Source organism: Anabrus simplex, chromosome 11 (genome assembly GCF_040414725.1).
Source record: "Anabrus simplex isolate iqAnaSimp1 chromosome 11, ASM4041472v1, whole genome shotgun sequence".
NCBI classification, from domain to species: domain Eukaryota; kingdom Metazoa; phylum Arthropoda; class Insecta; order Orthoptera; family Tettigoniidae; genus Anabrus; species Anabrus simplex.
In genome coordinates this window covers 108,853,072-108,867,130 of record NC_090275.1, presented here as the reverse complement: position 1 = coordinate 108,867,130, position 14,059 = coordinate 108,853,072, and the positions used below count along the sequence as shown (strand labels likewise).

At 43.4% G+C, this 14,059-nt stretch overlaps 1 protein-coding gene across 1 annotated transcript in view; it reads right to left on the bottom strand.

The window, feature by feature from the left end:
* Positions 1 to 4,155, bottom strand: part of LOC136883309 (general odorant-binding protein 19a) — a 43,572-nt gene extending 39,417 nt beyond the window's left edge. The window contains exons 1-2 of the mRNA XM_068229674.1: positions 4,081 to 4,155; positions 3,938 to 3,990 (exon numbers count right to left, since the gene is read on the bottom strand). Coding sequence (XP_068085775.1) covers positions 3,938 to 3,990; positions 4,081 to 4,129 — 102 coding nt within the window. The 5' untranslated portion in view covers positions 4,130 to 4,155. The remainder of the gene's footprint in view (positions 1 to 3,937; positions 3,991 to 4,080) is intronic.
* Between the last annotated feature and the right edge of the window lie 9,904 nt (positions 4,156 to 14,059).

Genomic DNA, 14,059 nt, shown 5'->3' with positions numbered 1-14,059 from the left:
TGGCTGTTCCTGCCAGTGTGCTTTCTCTCTACGAATATATTTATGAAAAAGAAAATGCTATGTAGTTATTTTAATAACTAACGGGCAAAAATGCCGCATCCATTTTATCCGGCTTTCATAATACATTATAAAGTTCAGTATAATAACCTTTAATCATGAGGAATTATGGGTGTCTCAGAGGGTGTGTGTTCACTCGTTGTAGGTCCATAACGTGGAATGAACTGTAGTCTGAGTGTCACGTCTCTAGACGTGTACAATGTTTACCATGTTAAGTGAAAGGGGCTTTAAGTTAGTCGTTTTTGAGGGATTTAAAGATTCAAAAGGTGACAGACACAATCGGGTCAAAAATGGCGAACCTGAACTAACCCAAAGGACATATTTATACTTCATTTGACAAGTCTGAAAGGCTGCTACATATATTTACTCTACTTTCTGTGCCATTTTATGTGGACAGTTGGTATAATACATCATACGAGCGGACGATAAGGCTTCTTCGATCCTCAGTTTTGATCTTTCAGCGTTGGACTAGTTCGATCCCACCCGCTGTACTAACCGTCGGACCAGTTCGACAAGATCAGAAATATTACAGTGGGTAAACTAAACCATGTTCACCCAGTGCATTGCCTGTTTAGCTCAGAAAGAAAGACATTTCCAACATTTGCTATGAGGCGCTTGGATGACAGGTGTCGTCCAGTCAGATTTCAACAACGGTTGTTTAAAACTCAGAGCAACTACGCATGCAGCGCTTCGTGTACCTCACTGGCGATCTCTTATCTAATCACCCATTTCAGTCTCAAATGTTGTGCTGCTTCACTGACTTTGCTGTTAGCCGCTATATTTGCTTGGAGGACCATTGTCATCCACGCTCCTAAATTCAGCCGTTGGTAAGTTTGCGCTTACTGAATGCAAACTGCCCTCTTCTCTATGGGATTCTCCACAAAGTACATGGTAAGCTAGTTATTATTACACAGAACACTTCTCTATTATCATCGTTGTTTTACTGAAGTGATGGAAACCCACAGTGACGAGAAAGTGAGGAGGGCAGACTTTTCACAGAACGTCGCTTGGGCGCTGCTGGAACCTCAAATTGAAAGGAAAGCGAAAAACCTCAAATTCACAGCGATATAAGAAAGAATCCATCCTTGGATTGACAATCGGATCGCCGGTCAAGGAACGCCGAGGTAATAGAGGCCGTTGTCATCGATGTGGGTGAAGCCGGAACAAGACAACAAGAAGGTAGTGTACAAGTTCAAAAACTGGACCTGCCCTGACAATCGGATGGACATTTGTGGTGATTTTTTCAAGAGTATGCAAACTTGAACATCTGCATTCACAGAATTTTTGACATTACTTGAAAATGGTACACACATACGTTTCCAGAGAAATGTAGACAGTCCTTGATAGTCAATATTAATGGAACAAAATGGCTTGCCGTTAAAACTCTTGCGCGGGGGAAACATTATTTTGTGTGTTCAAAGTGACTCCCTCATTAGCAGCCAAACAACGTCAATGCCGCTGAACTGCTGACCGAACTACAACTGTCAGTGTTGCCAGAATGACAGCAGCACAGGACGCGTCGATGGTTTCTCGTAGTTCGTTCAATGTAGCTGGATTCTGTCGATAAACTTCACTTTTCAAGGTCCCCCATAGGTAGAAGTCAAGAGGTGTAAGGTCTGGAGACCATGGTTGGTACTCGACCTATCCATCGTCAAGGTAGATTTTGATCCAAGTAGGCTCTGACATCTCTGTGGTAGTGACGCGGACCCCCATCTTGTTGCAGGTAAAATCTTTTACTTCCAAACACGTCTCGGGTGGCAGGTAAAATCGATGTTACAGCATATTAAGTTACATCTCACCAGGTACGGTACCTTCAAAGAAGAATGGGCCATCAAACCGCTCGAAGACAGATCACACCACACACTAACACCGAGTAGATTAACATGTTTGTCCACGTGAACATGAGGATTTTCAGGAGCCCAGTACACGCAGTTGTCGCGGTCTGCTGTACCGTTCAGTTTGAATTGCATCTCGTCAGACCAGACAACCATCCCTGCAAACCATTTACCCTTGCGAAGCATGCCTTGAAACCATTCCCAGTACTCCATACTTCGATCCAGGTCGTCCTCGTTCATAGCGTGCAGCAATCTCGGAGTGTACACTTTCCAGTTTGCAGCCTTCGGAATTCATCGTACGGTTGATCGGCTTACCCCGCTTTCACACGCACCCTGAGACACAGATTTTTGAGGTGACCTAGCAAAATGTTGGAGCACTATAGCGCTGGAAGCTGGACTTGTTGATGATTTTGGTCGACCAGGCCGTTTCTTATGCACATCCCTAACAGTACTGTCTGCTTCAAATTAATTCGATTGCGATAAATTGTTGTACGTGTTGGTGAAATAATTCCGTACACATTACACCATTGCCGTTGTACTTCCATCATGTTTATGTACTTCCATTATCGCTTCAATACGGCCTTGCATTGTGCTCAAACGATAATCTTACTGCATTCATTGTTGCACCGCCATCTGCTAGAAAACGCGCGCCAACATATCGCGCCACCCACGTGACTATCATCATCTGTTGAGAAAGCAATGGACTACGCTACCGGGCAAAAATTGCAACGATATGTCATTTTGTTCCAAAGATATTAACTGTCAAAGAGTGTCTACATTTTTCTGGACCCCTCTCTGTTTAGCACCAAAAACTGTCAGTGAGAGGACAGAAATATTTCCATGTATTTTGTGTCCTTTCTTAATATCACAGTGTTCGAATGATCAGATATGCTGTATTAAATAAACGCTATTTGGTATTACGTACAATTACTGTAGTTAATAAATAAGGAGTAAAAATTCTCTGGTTAGTAACTTACTCATACAACATTAGTTACAGAATGGATGACGGGTGCCATCCACATTAGTGGTTTCTTATACTGTTATATGAAGATTTACAGAGTTAAGGAGCGACGGAGTACAGGCCGGCTGTGACTAAGCGATCAGGTTTTATATGGAAAACCCCGTGCTTCTACTGTTGTTTCCTGGAGGCCTGGAGCAGAGAAAGGACACAGTAGAGATGTAAACACCTGCCAGGGCTGCTCGTACTCCTCTCTGGAGTTAACAATTTCTCACAGCAGAAGCAGACATCGTTGACGATATTTATAACTATATATTAAAAGAGTTTACTTAAAACAGCTTTGGCAAATCCATCCGTCCTTTCCATTGGATTGATTTGCTTCGTGTGTATTATATTCTCTCCGGACTTACCTGCCGGTGAATCATGAAACACTGATCGGTCTCTGAGTTCAGACAACTTTGAGTAATCATAAAATCGAATCATTAAATGATCATTCCAGTAATTTCAGGCGAAGGCTTACCCTAACCCGCAATTCATTCTGTACTCACACATGTGATTTTCATCCTTAGTAATGTCATTGCATGCAGAAGAATACAATTTCCTGCTAGATACTCTTTGATTTTCTAACCTTTCCCAGCTTCCAGATATACTCAAAAGATGGCAGAGCGATCCTAATAACTCACATGCCGTTGAGGAAAAAAGTATTCGTACAAACAGACCCCATCATGAATTACGCCTTAGACATTATCTGAGATCGCCTATCAAAGGATAACGTCGTTACATTAGAAAGAGTGAAGGCCGTGTAACTTAAAAAAGTTCTCCGCCTGGAGAAAAACGCTCCTTCGAGACTAACGTATGAGCTCACAAGACAGCCGTTCTGTATAGAAAAACTGCGATTAACAATTCCATGGCCTTCTGCGACACAATACCAAGCTTGACATCACGAACTGCGGCATACCATAACGCGTTTCTTTTTAATTGTTCACAAAACCATTGAAAGTGGCAGGAACAACACGACAACTACAGTGATATCAAGACAACTAATGTTGTGGAGCAGCGCGGATCCTCCAGTAAGTTATAAACTTACCTTTCCATCCCTACTTTCGGGAATCTTACATTCCGCCAGATCTTTCTCCTCCTCTGGAAAAAGGAAACAAGAAATTAGCTTATTAATAAGACCAACGCGAGAAAGAAACAAAACTGTACTTGAAGAGATCAATTCCAGAATACCTTTACAGATCTTATGCTGCTCTCTGCACGTGTTGTATATTCCATCCATCTCTTCCTGCAACGACTTTTCTGTTTCCTCCTGAAACAAAAAGTAGCACCATTTAATAACTGTAGTAAGTACGACTTCTTTAGAGATTGCTATGCCTTCTAGCGTTCAGTCTGCAAGCCACTGTGAGAGGGGCGTTACAATAACAACCTCGGTTTCCCCTGAATGTCTTAAGAGGCGACTAAAAGTGGCCCCAGGAACTCTTATCATGGAGGCGTGACGAAGATAAAGTTGGAATTCAAGAGGACAAATTGGAGCAAATTATCCTCTATAGCAGTGCCTCTCAAACTCCCATAATCTCACGCGTGCAAACTTGCGGCGCATAGTTCCTGTGCACAGTACATCGGTCCCACTCGGCTCGGACCAACGCTTCGTCTCTGGGCTACTCGGCTCAACTCGACTCCACTCGGCTCGGATTTGGAGCGCTGCGGAGCAACTGACGAAGAGGGAGAGAGGCGTGGGGAAATAGAGAGACAGAGCTATTGCTCCAAATCGAGGAGTGGGGGTCTGCACCCTGGTCAACAAAGCGAAGTCGTCTTTTGCACCGTCCAGCCTAAGAGGCCCTGCTCTATAGGAAGGGGAGTTAGGGAGTGGATTAACTTACCAAGGGAGATGTCCAATCAATTTCCAATTTCTTTGCAATCATTTAGGAAAGGCTGGGAAAACAACAGATAGGAAATCTGCCGCCTGGACGACTGCCCTAAATGCTGATCAGTAGTGACATAGATTGGGCCCTTAGTTGAGTCCGGGTATTACTTTTACCTACTTGCGTCAGGCTCTTCATTTTATTCTATCCTATCCGACCTCCTTTGGTCAACACTTGTTCTTTTCCTATCCCTACGGTATTAGAATTTCAAATCAATTTATTTATTTATTTATTTATTAGATACAGCAGATTGGGGGCGGGGGCATTTTACACTAATAATATAACAAACTAGCTGATATACCCGTTAAAAATACGGTGACCTACTTGATGTTTAACGATCAGTCATAGTTCGCACAACAGCGATCGAGTTTATTCTCCCCATCTGACAGAGTAATAGTCAATAATGGCGGACTTTGAGGTGACGCTGTGAGTGTGCTCCGTGTTTATCCCGCGCTAACTGCATTTAAAACAGCATATATAATCCGTAAGTTGTGTGAAAAGTGGTGTTAAGTTGTAACTAGTAACTAGTGTACGTTGGAAGATGCCTTCAGTCAAAGGTGCACACGAAAGACTGGATAAATTTGAAGCAGCTATGAATAGGTTCGAGGCACGCCTAGAACTTGTTGATGGCTCCCAAGGCTCCAGCACAACCAACCCTGCTGGTAATTCCCTAGCTTCCTTGAGGCAGGAATTCATGGAATTTAGGTCAGCGATAACCAGTGAACTCAAGTCGCTTAGAGATGAACTAAATGATCTTCAACATAAACTGGAGGAACATGACGAGCTACTGGATGAGGCAGAGCAGTACAGTAGAAGAAACTGCTTGCTCATACATGGTATCGCCGAGGAACCAAATGAAGACATTTACAGAAAAGTGAAGGACGTATTCTCCAAACATCTAGAGTTGGAAGTGCCCATGGAAGGGATCGATAGAATCCACCGAATTGGAAAACCTCAGAGGACAGCAGCAGAGGTACTAACAGCGGGTAAGCGGCCGATTATCGTCAAGTTCACTCGCTACTGGGAACGTGAACACGTGTGGGGTGCTAAGCGCAAGCTAAAAGGCACGAAAATGCTGATCACTGAATCGCTGACAAGAACACGTAAGGCAATTTTAAATTCTGCTCGGGACAGATTCGGCATGAGAAATGTGTGGACACTAGATGGTCGTATTGTAGTTCTGCTTCCAGACGGCACTAAGAAGATTATTACCACGAATGGGGATTTGAAATTTTTAAAGTTTTAGTGGGATAAACGTTAACAACTACGTTTCTTGTAATTATTATTGTTGTTGTTATTATTATAGTGTTTTTAAGAACGTGTGAATGTGTGTGTAAATGCCGGCAAGTGATTGTTAGCTGTCTCATTCTCCAGGAAGTCGAGGTGAGTTTCCTTCTTCTAAATAGCATGTATTGTTATCTTATACTCTACTTGTTCGAATTCTTAGTATTCAGCTAGACAGTTATTGTGCACCTGGACCTGACCTTGGCAGTGCCAGTATCAATAATCCCCCACTGTCGGTCTCTCCCTTCTCAGCAAGTACCGGTACTCTGTTGAAACAAGCATTGTCGTCCTCTTCTTACAGTCTACAGTGTTGCCATGTAAATGCTCTTTCTCTTCCGGCGCACTACGACGAAATTCAAGCAATACTAACGGAAAATAATTTACATATACTTTGCATCTCTGAAACCTGGCTGTCTCCTAGCATCCCTTCCTCCATGGTTGATATCGATCGATATGATCTAATACGCTTCGATCGGTCGGAGGGAAGGCGTGGTGGCGGGACAGCGATTTACTGTAGAAACGATCTACAGAGCCGAGTGATATGTACTTCTTCCCAGGGTGTACGAACACGGCCGGAATTCATGTTCGTTGAAGTAAATATCAACAGACAAAAAGTGATTTTTTCTGTCATATACAAACCGCCTGGTATAACTGATATGACCGAATTCGAAACGTCTTTACTAGACTTCCAGGCTATTTATGAACACATAATCATTATGGGTGACTTTAACTGTAACCTACTTAATACGACTCATGACAGTAAACGATTAGTAGATTTGTTTAGTACTTGTAACATGACCATTCTCCCACTACAACCCACGAACCACGTGTATGCAACAAACCGTTTATCACACACACTCATAGATCTCATTATAACGAACAACCCAGGTAAAGTAATAACCCATGGACAAATCCCTGTACCATCCATTTTGACCCACGACCTTATATATTTATCCTATTCCCTCAAAGTGCCTAAATAGAAACCCAAGTACATTACTGTCAGAAATACGAACGACTTAAACTTGGATTACTTGAAAGATGACGCTTATCAACTACCGTGGGACGATATACGGAGTCTAAATGATACTGACGCTAAAGTTAACTTGTTTAATACGATGGTAAAGAACTTATATGACAGACATGCCCCCAAACGTCGAATAAAGGTTTCTCGCCCTTCTTGTCCATGGCTAGATGATGAAACCAAGAGAATGATGGCCCACCGTGACTCTTTATTTCGACATTATAAGCATACCCTAGATGACGCAGACTTTGAATCTTACCGGATCTTAAGAAATCGCACAAAGCAATTAATCAGAAATTAAAAATGTGCATATTTCCGGAATTTAGCTAACAACATAAATTCTAATCGTGCTTGGGACCAACTTAGAGCTCTGGGAATAGGAAAACATCAACAGAGACAGACAACTCCTGACATTCCACTTGACGAACTGAACGATTACTTTAGTAGAATAAATATTCAACCTACCCCAATTAACTGTACCGTCTCACCGCCCTCCCCTCCAGCCAATCCACCATTCACATTTCACAGTGTCACAGAAAATCAGGTTAAAAAGGCTTTGTACTCGATTAAATCAAAGGCCACAGGTATAGACGATATTCCTATTGCTTTTATACATAACATTATGGGTGCTGTCCTGCCTATACTGACGCACATACTGAACGTTTGTTTACTAAACGGAACTTTCCCAACTGTCTGGAAAACAGCCAATATTATACCGGTACCTAAGAGTTTAGACCCACAATCACCCTCTGACTATCGTCCGGTGTCCATACTCCCTGCGCTTTCTAAAGCCTTCGAACGTTTAGTGTACGAGCAGGTTCTGGAGTACCTAAATAAAAATGCTCTTTTGGACCCTTTGCAGTCTGGATTTAAGAAGGGGCACAGTACCGCGACAGGACTTTTGAAGGTTACTGAAGACATTAGAAATGCTATGGACAAACGACTGCTTACTATTGAACCATACTGTTCATGAGCCAATAGCATAGATTTTAGTATTGGATATTGGGATTACATGAGACCACCCACGAAGTCATTGTCTTATAGTATATTTCATAAAAGAGTCCAGAAGACGCGTTCTTGTGTGAAGAGAGCTGGAGCGTCATTATGAGAAATCTCCAGAACCTTATTAAAGGGAGTTATGTCCCAAGCCAAGCCACTTAATGAAGATTGGGGACGCTTCCCGGATCCCGGCAAAACTTATATTAGGAGGGAAGAAAGAATTAAATTAATATCTTTGGTTACGGAAGAGTTGCATTGGATTTGAGACAAGAAATGCAACCTGCATAATTTCTGCTTAATTTTGATATGCATTAGGGCTGCAATCATAAATGCATTCATTAAAGAGAGTACCTGGCGGGAGTTGCGCGGGAGAACGGCGAGTCGCGGGCGCGCGGATCCTGCACGCGATCAAGTGGCGTGGTTACGCTAACTGATTATAAAAGTGAGGCCGCCTGGCATATCAGGCTCATTCTTTGACCGGAAGGCTGCTTGAACGAGTCGTCATTCTGCGTGTTGGTACTGAGAACAACGCTTTGTCTTCGAGCTGCACATACAACTGGTACTACGGTATCTGCGAGGAATAAACCCAGCATCAAATCAGAACGAGTTTTGACATCATCATTGCGAGGAAGCCACAACCGGAGCTGAAGCCAACACGACAACGGGCATCGATCCAGGAACGTTGGGAGCACCTGATCAGCGCGACGTCGAAGGGGACATCTTCTAACCAACTAGGGAGCTGTACGAAGGAGTCACGCAAGAAAGAATGTCTCCAAGTGGTCAACAGTATCTGCTGCAAGCGTCGCAGTCTGCCATGATGTGGTAAATTCAGTGGTCCACAGGGAGGGCCGCTCCGTCATGTCATCAATAACATAAGGTCAGAGCTTTCCAATTCTGTTTCAAGCATGTCATTTAAATTTAGATAGGAATAAGGGGGCCGTCAGTCAACAGATTAGTTATGGTAGGGAAAATTATTTGTAATGAAGAGCTAGGCCTCAAGCTCGAACCCCGTACATTAGGGTAGATGATTGTTTGTAGATTCGTTGTGGGTGTGTTTATATTTCCTTTGATTGTATTATTTTAGCGTACGTGTTATCTTTATGGGTCAGGTCGAACTCCCTTGGTCATAGTAGGTTAGTCTGACAGGCAGGCATTCTTTTTATTGTATCGCATTTAGGCATTTGTTTCTGCAGACGTAGACTGTATAGTTGTGACCAGGATATAACCCGTAATCCACCTAGCTTCACTGACAGGGCGAGCGAGTCCGAATATTTGAGAGATATGAGCATTATGCAGACAGCTGACTGTATGTATTGATATGAGAAAGCCCAGCACAGTTAGAGAGTGTATTTGATGTATTGGAGATGCCTTAGTATGGCTATGTGACTATCATTTCGTGATTTGTGCTTTTGTATTATCAAGGTTGAGCCCATGGGAGGCGGAAGTAAGATATATTATAGTGCTGGTGATATTGAGATAAGGGCGGATAGCCCAGGTGTATTTAAAAGAGTGCTTTAGCAGTCAGATTACGTACGATGTTATTGAGAGGCGAGATTTCTTAGCCTGCAGCCCAGCTGAGCTCGTAAATTATGTGGACTGTCGCTGGTGAAATGGTCGGAGGGTGAGGGTGTGGTGCCTGACGTCACAGTCTTGAAACTTGGTGATATTGCCGTCTGCAGCTTGTCGAGTGTGTAAGGGGAAGAGACGACCTTGATGTTTTGAAAGCCGGGAGAGATTTTTAATGTTCTATTTGCTCTACATTCATTTTACACTGGCCCGTTTGATATTGACACCCTTGGATATGTTGGTTGTGTTCTTTTTATATTGTTTGCTTATGAATATTATACGCATTACTCTTCATGGGACTAGGGTTCGTGACCGAGTCAGGACACTGTACATTATGTGGTGATATTTGTTTGCACCGGGGTTCGATGGTACGAGGCATAGTAAATTTTATGGGAATTACTGTTTGATGTGTATTTCAGCAGATATTCGTTTTTCTAGAATTCGTTACTTACACAATTGTAACATGCTTGTTACAGCACAGCTGTTTTCGTGAAGGCAGTGAACTGGTTGTCATCGGCTCAACATTATCTTGACCCAAGCATTTTGAAAGCTCTTTCTTTTGTAAATAATTTAAATTTTATGTAATAAATCCCTTTTTGTTAAACTTTGAATGCAGCGATGTTTTCTGTTAGATTTTTATTTTATTTTAATTTAGCCGATTCTTACCTGATTAGTCACATGTCCTAGTGTTATATTTTTGTTGCCCCTTGATCCCCATGTTATCCCTGAGAAGAGCGCTTGTATCCGGCTGAGTATGGACGTGTGTTCAGGTAAGACTATGTGCACCAGCTCACGTTTGTGAGAGTTCTTTCACTACTGTACCTTGGATTCGAGACCGGCTTTCGCCTGGCCGGAACCTCAGAGTCCAGTAGGGCACATAGTATTTATGGCGCCGAGCAACGTGTTGGCCGAAATTCCGTAAAGGGGTAACATAGCGCCATAGTATTTATACGCCAAGCAACTGTGGGGCTCGACATTTCCGTAAATGAGGGCTAACCATAGCGTCATAGTATTTACGCCGTGCAATGTATGGGCCCGATATTTCAGTAAAAGGGACCATAGCGCCATTGTAAACATTGTGAACTTGGTGTGGCTAACTGAGGACCCGATATTTCATTAATGGGGGTCATACAGTTTGTTTTATGATGCCGTCAGGTGATGCTTGATATTTGTGTAAACGAGCTCACACAGCCAAGTTGTATTTTGCTGATATTCTCCGTAAATAGGGCTATAGGTCATAACTTGTGGCTATAAAAGCAGGATCTGATATTTCGGTAAATAAAGGTCGTGCAAGGCTTGATCTCAGGCATATGTTATGGCAGCTGCATTCAATTATGTATAGTGCAGGTATACCAAGTTTGGTCTGTGATCTGTACTGTTAGCTTTGTGATGTATTAGGAGTATTTTGTTGAGACTTGTGATGTTGTATGACTGCCAGTTCAGAGAGGTATTTCGTGATTTTGATGTCCCTTGGCCTTGCCATTAGTATAGGGATATTGCAGTGGAGGTTGATTAGCGAGGATGTGCTGATTTTGTGGTTACCGTGGAGTGTTGGATGATATTCGTGTGGAATTTGACCGGTAGGGTGTTGTGTTTATGATAATATAGCTTTGATTTTTGCATGTTGAAGGTTTTGCTGTTTTTATGACATTTGTTGGAGAATTTTGTGTTTGTGTTGTATATATTTTGTATCATAGTGTTGTACTGACGGTTACCCTATGTTTTAATGACATGATGTTATATTGAGGTAGCCTACTTAGGCTTTGAAAGTTCGAGAGTTTAGCAGTTAGGAACATTTTTGATAAATTAGAATTGAGGGAAATTGATTGTACTTGAAATTTAATCGGTGACATACGGAGCGGTTCTTCCGCCGGACATTATAACGAGTGTGTGCGGAATGTCGGTAGACATGGGGGAGGTGCTGAGGTACCTGAGCGATCAGATAAAGGAACTGAAAGAACACTTAACCGAGCAACTCACGGAAAAATTCGCGGAGTCCGAAGAAAAGGTTACACAAACAACGACCGAGCAACTCACGGAAAAATTCGCGGAGTCCGAAGAAAAGGTTACACAAACAATGACCGAGCAACTCACGGAAAAATTCGCGGAGTCCGAAGAAAAGGTTACACAAACGATGACCGAGCAACTCACAGAAAAATTCGCGGAGTGCGAAGAAAAGGTTACACAAACAATGACCGAACAATTAGTACTCACAGAGACACGGGTAGCGAACCAAATAACTGAGCTAAAGGAGCACACTAGCATTCGTTTGGAGCAATTGGCCTCTGAAAATGAAGCGACTAGGGAAACCATAGCAGAATTAGATACGAAAATAGAGAACGTACGTCTGTGCTGTGTCACCACGACCGAAAAGTTGAGTCAACAGGTTGAAGAGTCGCACAGAACGGTAGAGAAACAAATTCGTGAGGTAAAGGACAGTATCGAAGGAATAGAACAGCGTATGGAAGAAAAAGACAAGGAGACTCAGTCTGAACCAGGAACATTTAGAGAAAACCTGGTAGCGGTAGTAGTCCGTATGGACCATACCCAAGAAGAACTAGTAAGAATCGAAGAAAAACTAGAGGCTAGGACTCAAGAAGTAGTTGACAAATATGAGAAGGCGACCGAAAAGAATAAGGCTAAGATTGCTGGACTAGAACTGGGTTTACAACAGACTAGGAAGGAAGTCAGCGCTGAGGTCCAGGGTTTGAAGAAGTGCCGAGAGCAGGAACAACGGACAACAGAGAAGCGAATACAGGGGTTAGAGCATGAAATGGAGAATATGCGTGACAAGTTGGACCAATTGAAAATCGAGGAGGAAAACGAAGTAAAGAAGCGGAAGCTGAGTAGGACTCACAGCCCGATAGAACGCCAGTATGGAAGTGACAGCCTGAATGAAAGTCAGGATGAGGGACACGAACTGCTAGGAGAATCATTTAGGGCTAAGCCAAGAATAGGAAACTCTACCCTATTCAGTCAGGACAGTGTTCTCCCGGGTTATCATTGGATTAGGGCACCCGAGGAGAAACCGAAGAAATTCGAGGGAAATGGGGAAGTCACGCCCCGTTCATTCCTTAAAGAGTTAGAGACATACATGGACGAATGCCAGATACCACCAGAGTGCAGGCTACGCACAGCAGAAAAGTATCTTGGAGGGATTGCTGGAACCTGGTTCAAGGCATTCGGGCAAGCATTTAAAAATTATGAGGAGTTTAAACGCGCATTCCTGAATAAATTCTGGAATCAGGGGCATCAGCTGGCGCTTAGAATGGAGCTCTACGCTCGTCGATATGCCAATAGTACTCCCACAAGACTAAGCGAGTTCTTTATATCCCAATACTTACGTTTGCAAGAGCTAGATCATCAGCCCGAAGAAATGGAAATCGTCACGAACATTATTAGGCAGTTGCCTGTAGAGGTGCAAAGAGCTCTAATCGCTGCAAATGTTACGACGGCGGTGGCCGCGGAAGAAATGCTTAGACTCTGGGACCAGACGTCTGCACTGCATCAGCCACGTATACGGGCCATAGAGACTGTCCATAATGTGAACTTCCAGGCGGAAGAGCAGATTGGAGAAAGAAGCCACAAGGAGTGTCAAAATTCCGGCACTCAAACGCCAACCCTGAGGAAACGAGAGGAAGAAAACCCTAAACCCAGAGGAGACACGAACTGGCGACCTCGAAGGCGGAGCACATGGCAGGATGAACCGGACCGATGGAGAGGACAAGAACGTCGAAGGAATTCATTTGAACAGCGAAGGAATGACCGGCCGTACTGGAGACGAGACGGAGATCGTTACAATACCAGAAATAACAACCAGCGGTGGAATGGAAACCGAGCGAGGTATAACAGACCTAGGGAGAGTTCACTGCGCCCGAGAGATGGTGACAGACAAGAGGGCGCCTTCCACTCAAGAGTAAGAGGATCGGGGAATGTATCACCACAAGACACATGGCAGGAAGCAATACGAACCCACAGTGCTGCCAACTCTCCGGGAGCTGCGAGCTTGGCTTACCAAGAATTCCACAACTGAGCCAGGCAGAAGAGTCTAAACCCAAATGCACCCAGTTTTGCTGAGATCGAGAGGGAGGATAAAAAAACGAGAAATTTAGTGCAAGGAGATAGAATATTTCGCGAGGATGCCGGTTGGGTGACTGTAGCTATTCATAATTGGGTTATCACTCCAGATGATCTACTAGAGGATCCTATTAAAAGTAACTTGCCCCGACCTAAAGAATTACCAGTAATTTATACTAGAATTCACGGTTTGAGTGTATGCTCTCTGGCTGATACAGGAGCCACGGTCAGTGTGGTATCACAAGCCTTAGTATCCGAAATTCAAAGCCGAGTTCGTATCCCGTCCATACCAATTTCGAAAGTCAAAATTAAGGGTATTATACCAGACAAAGTAACGTCC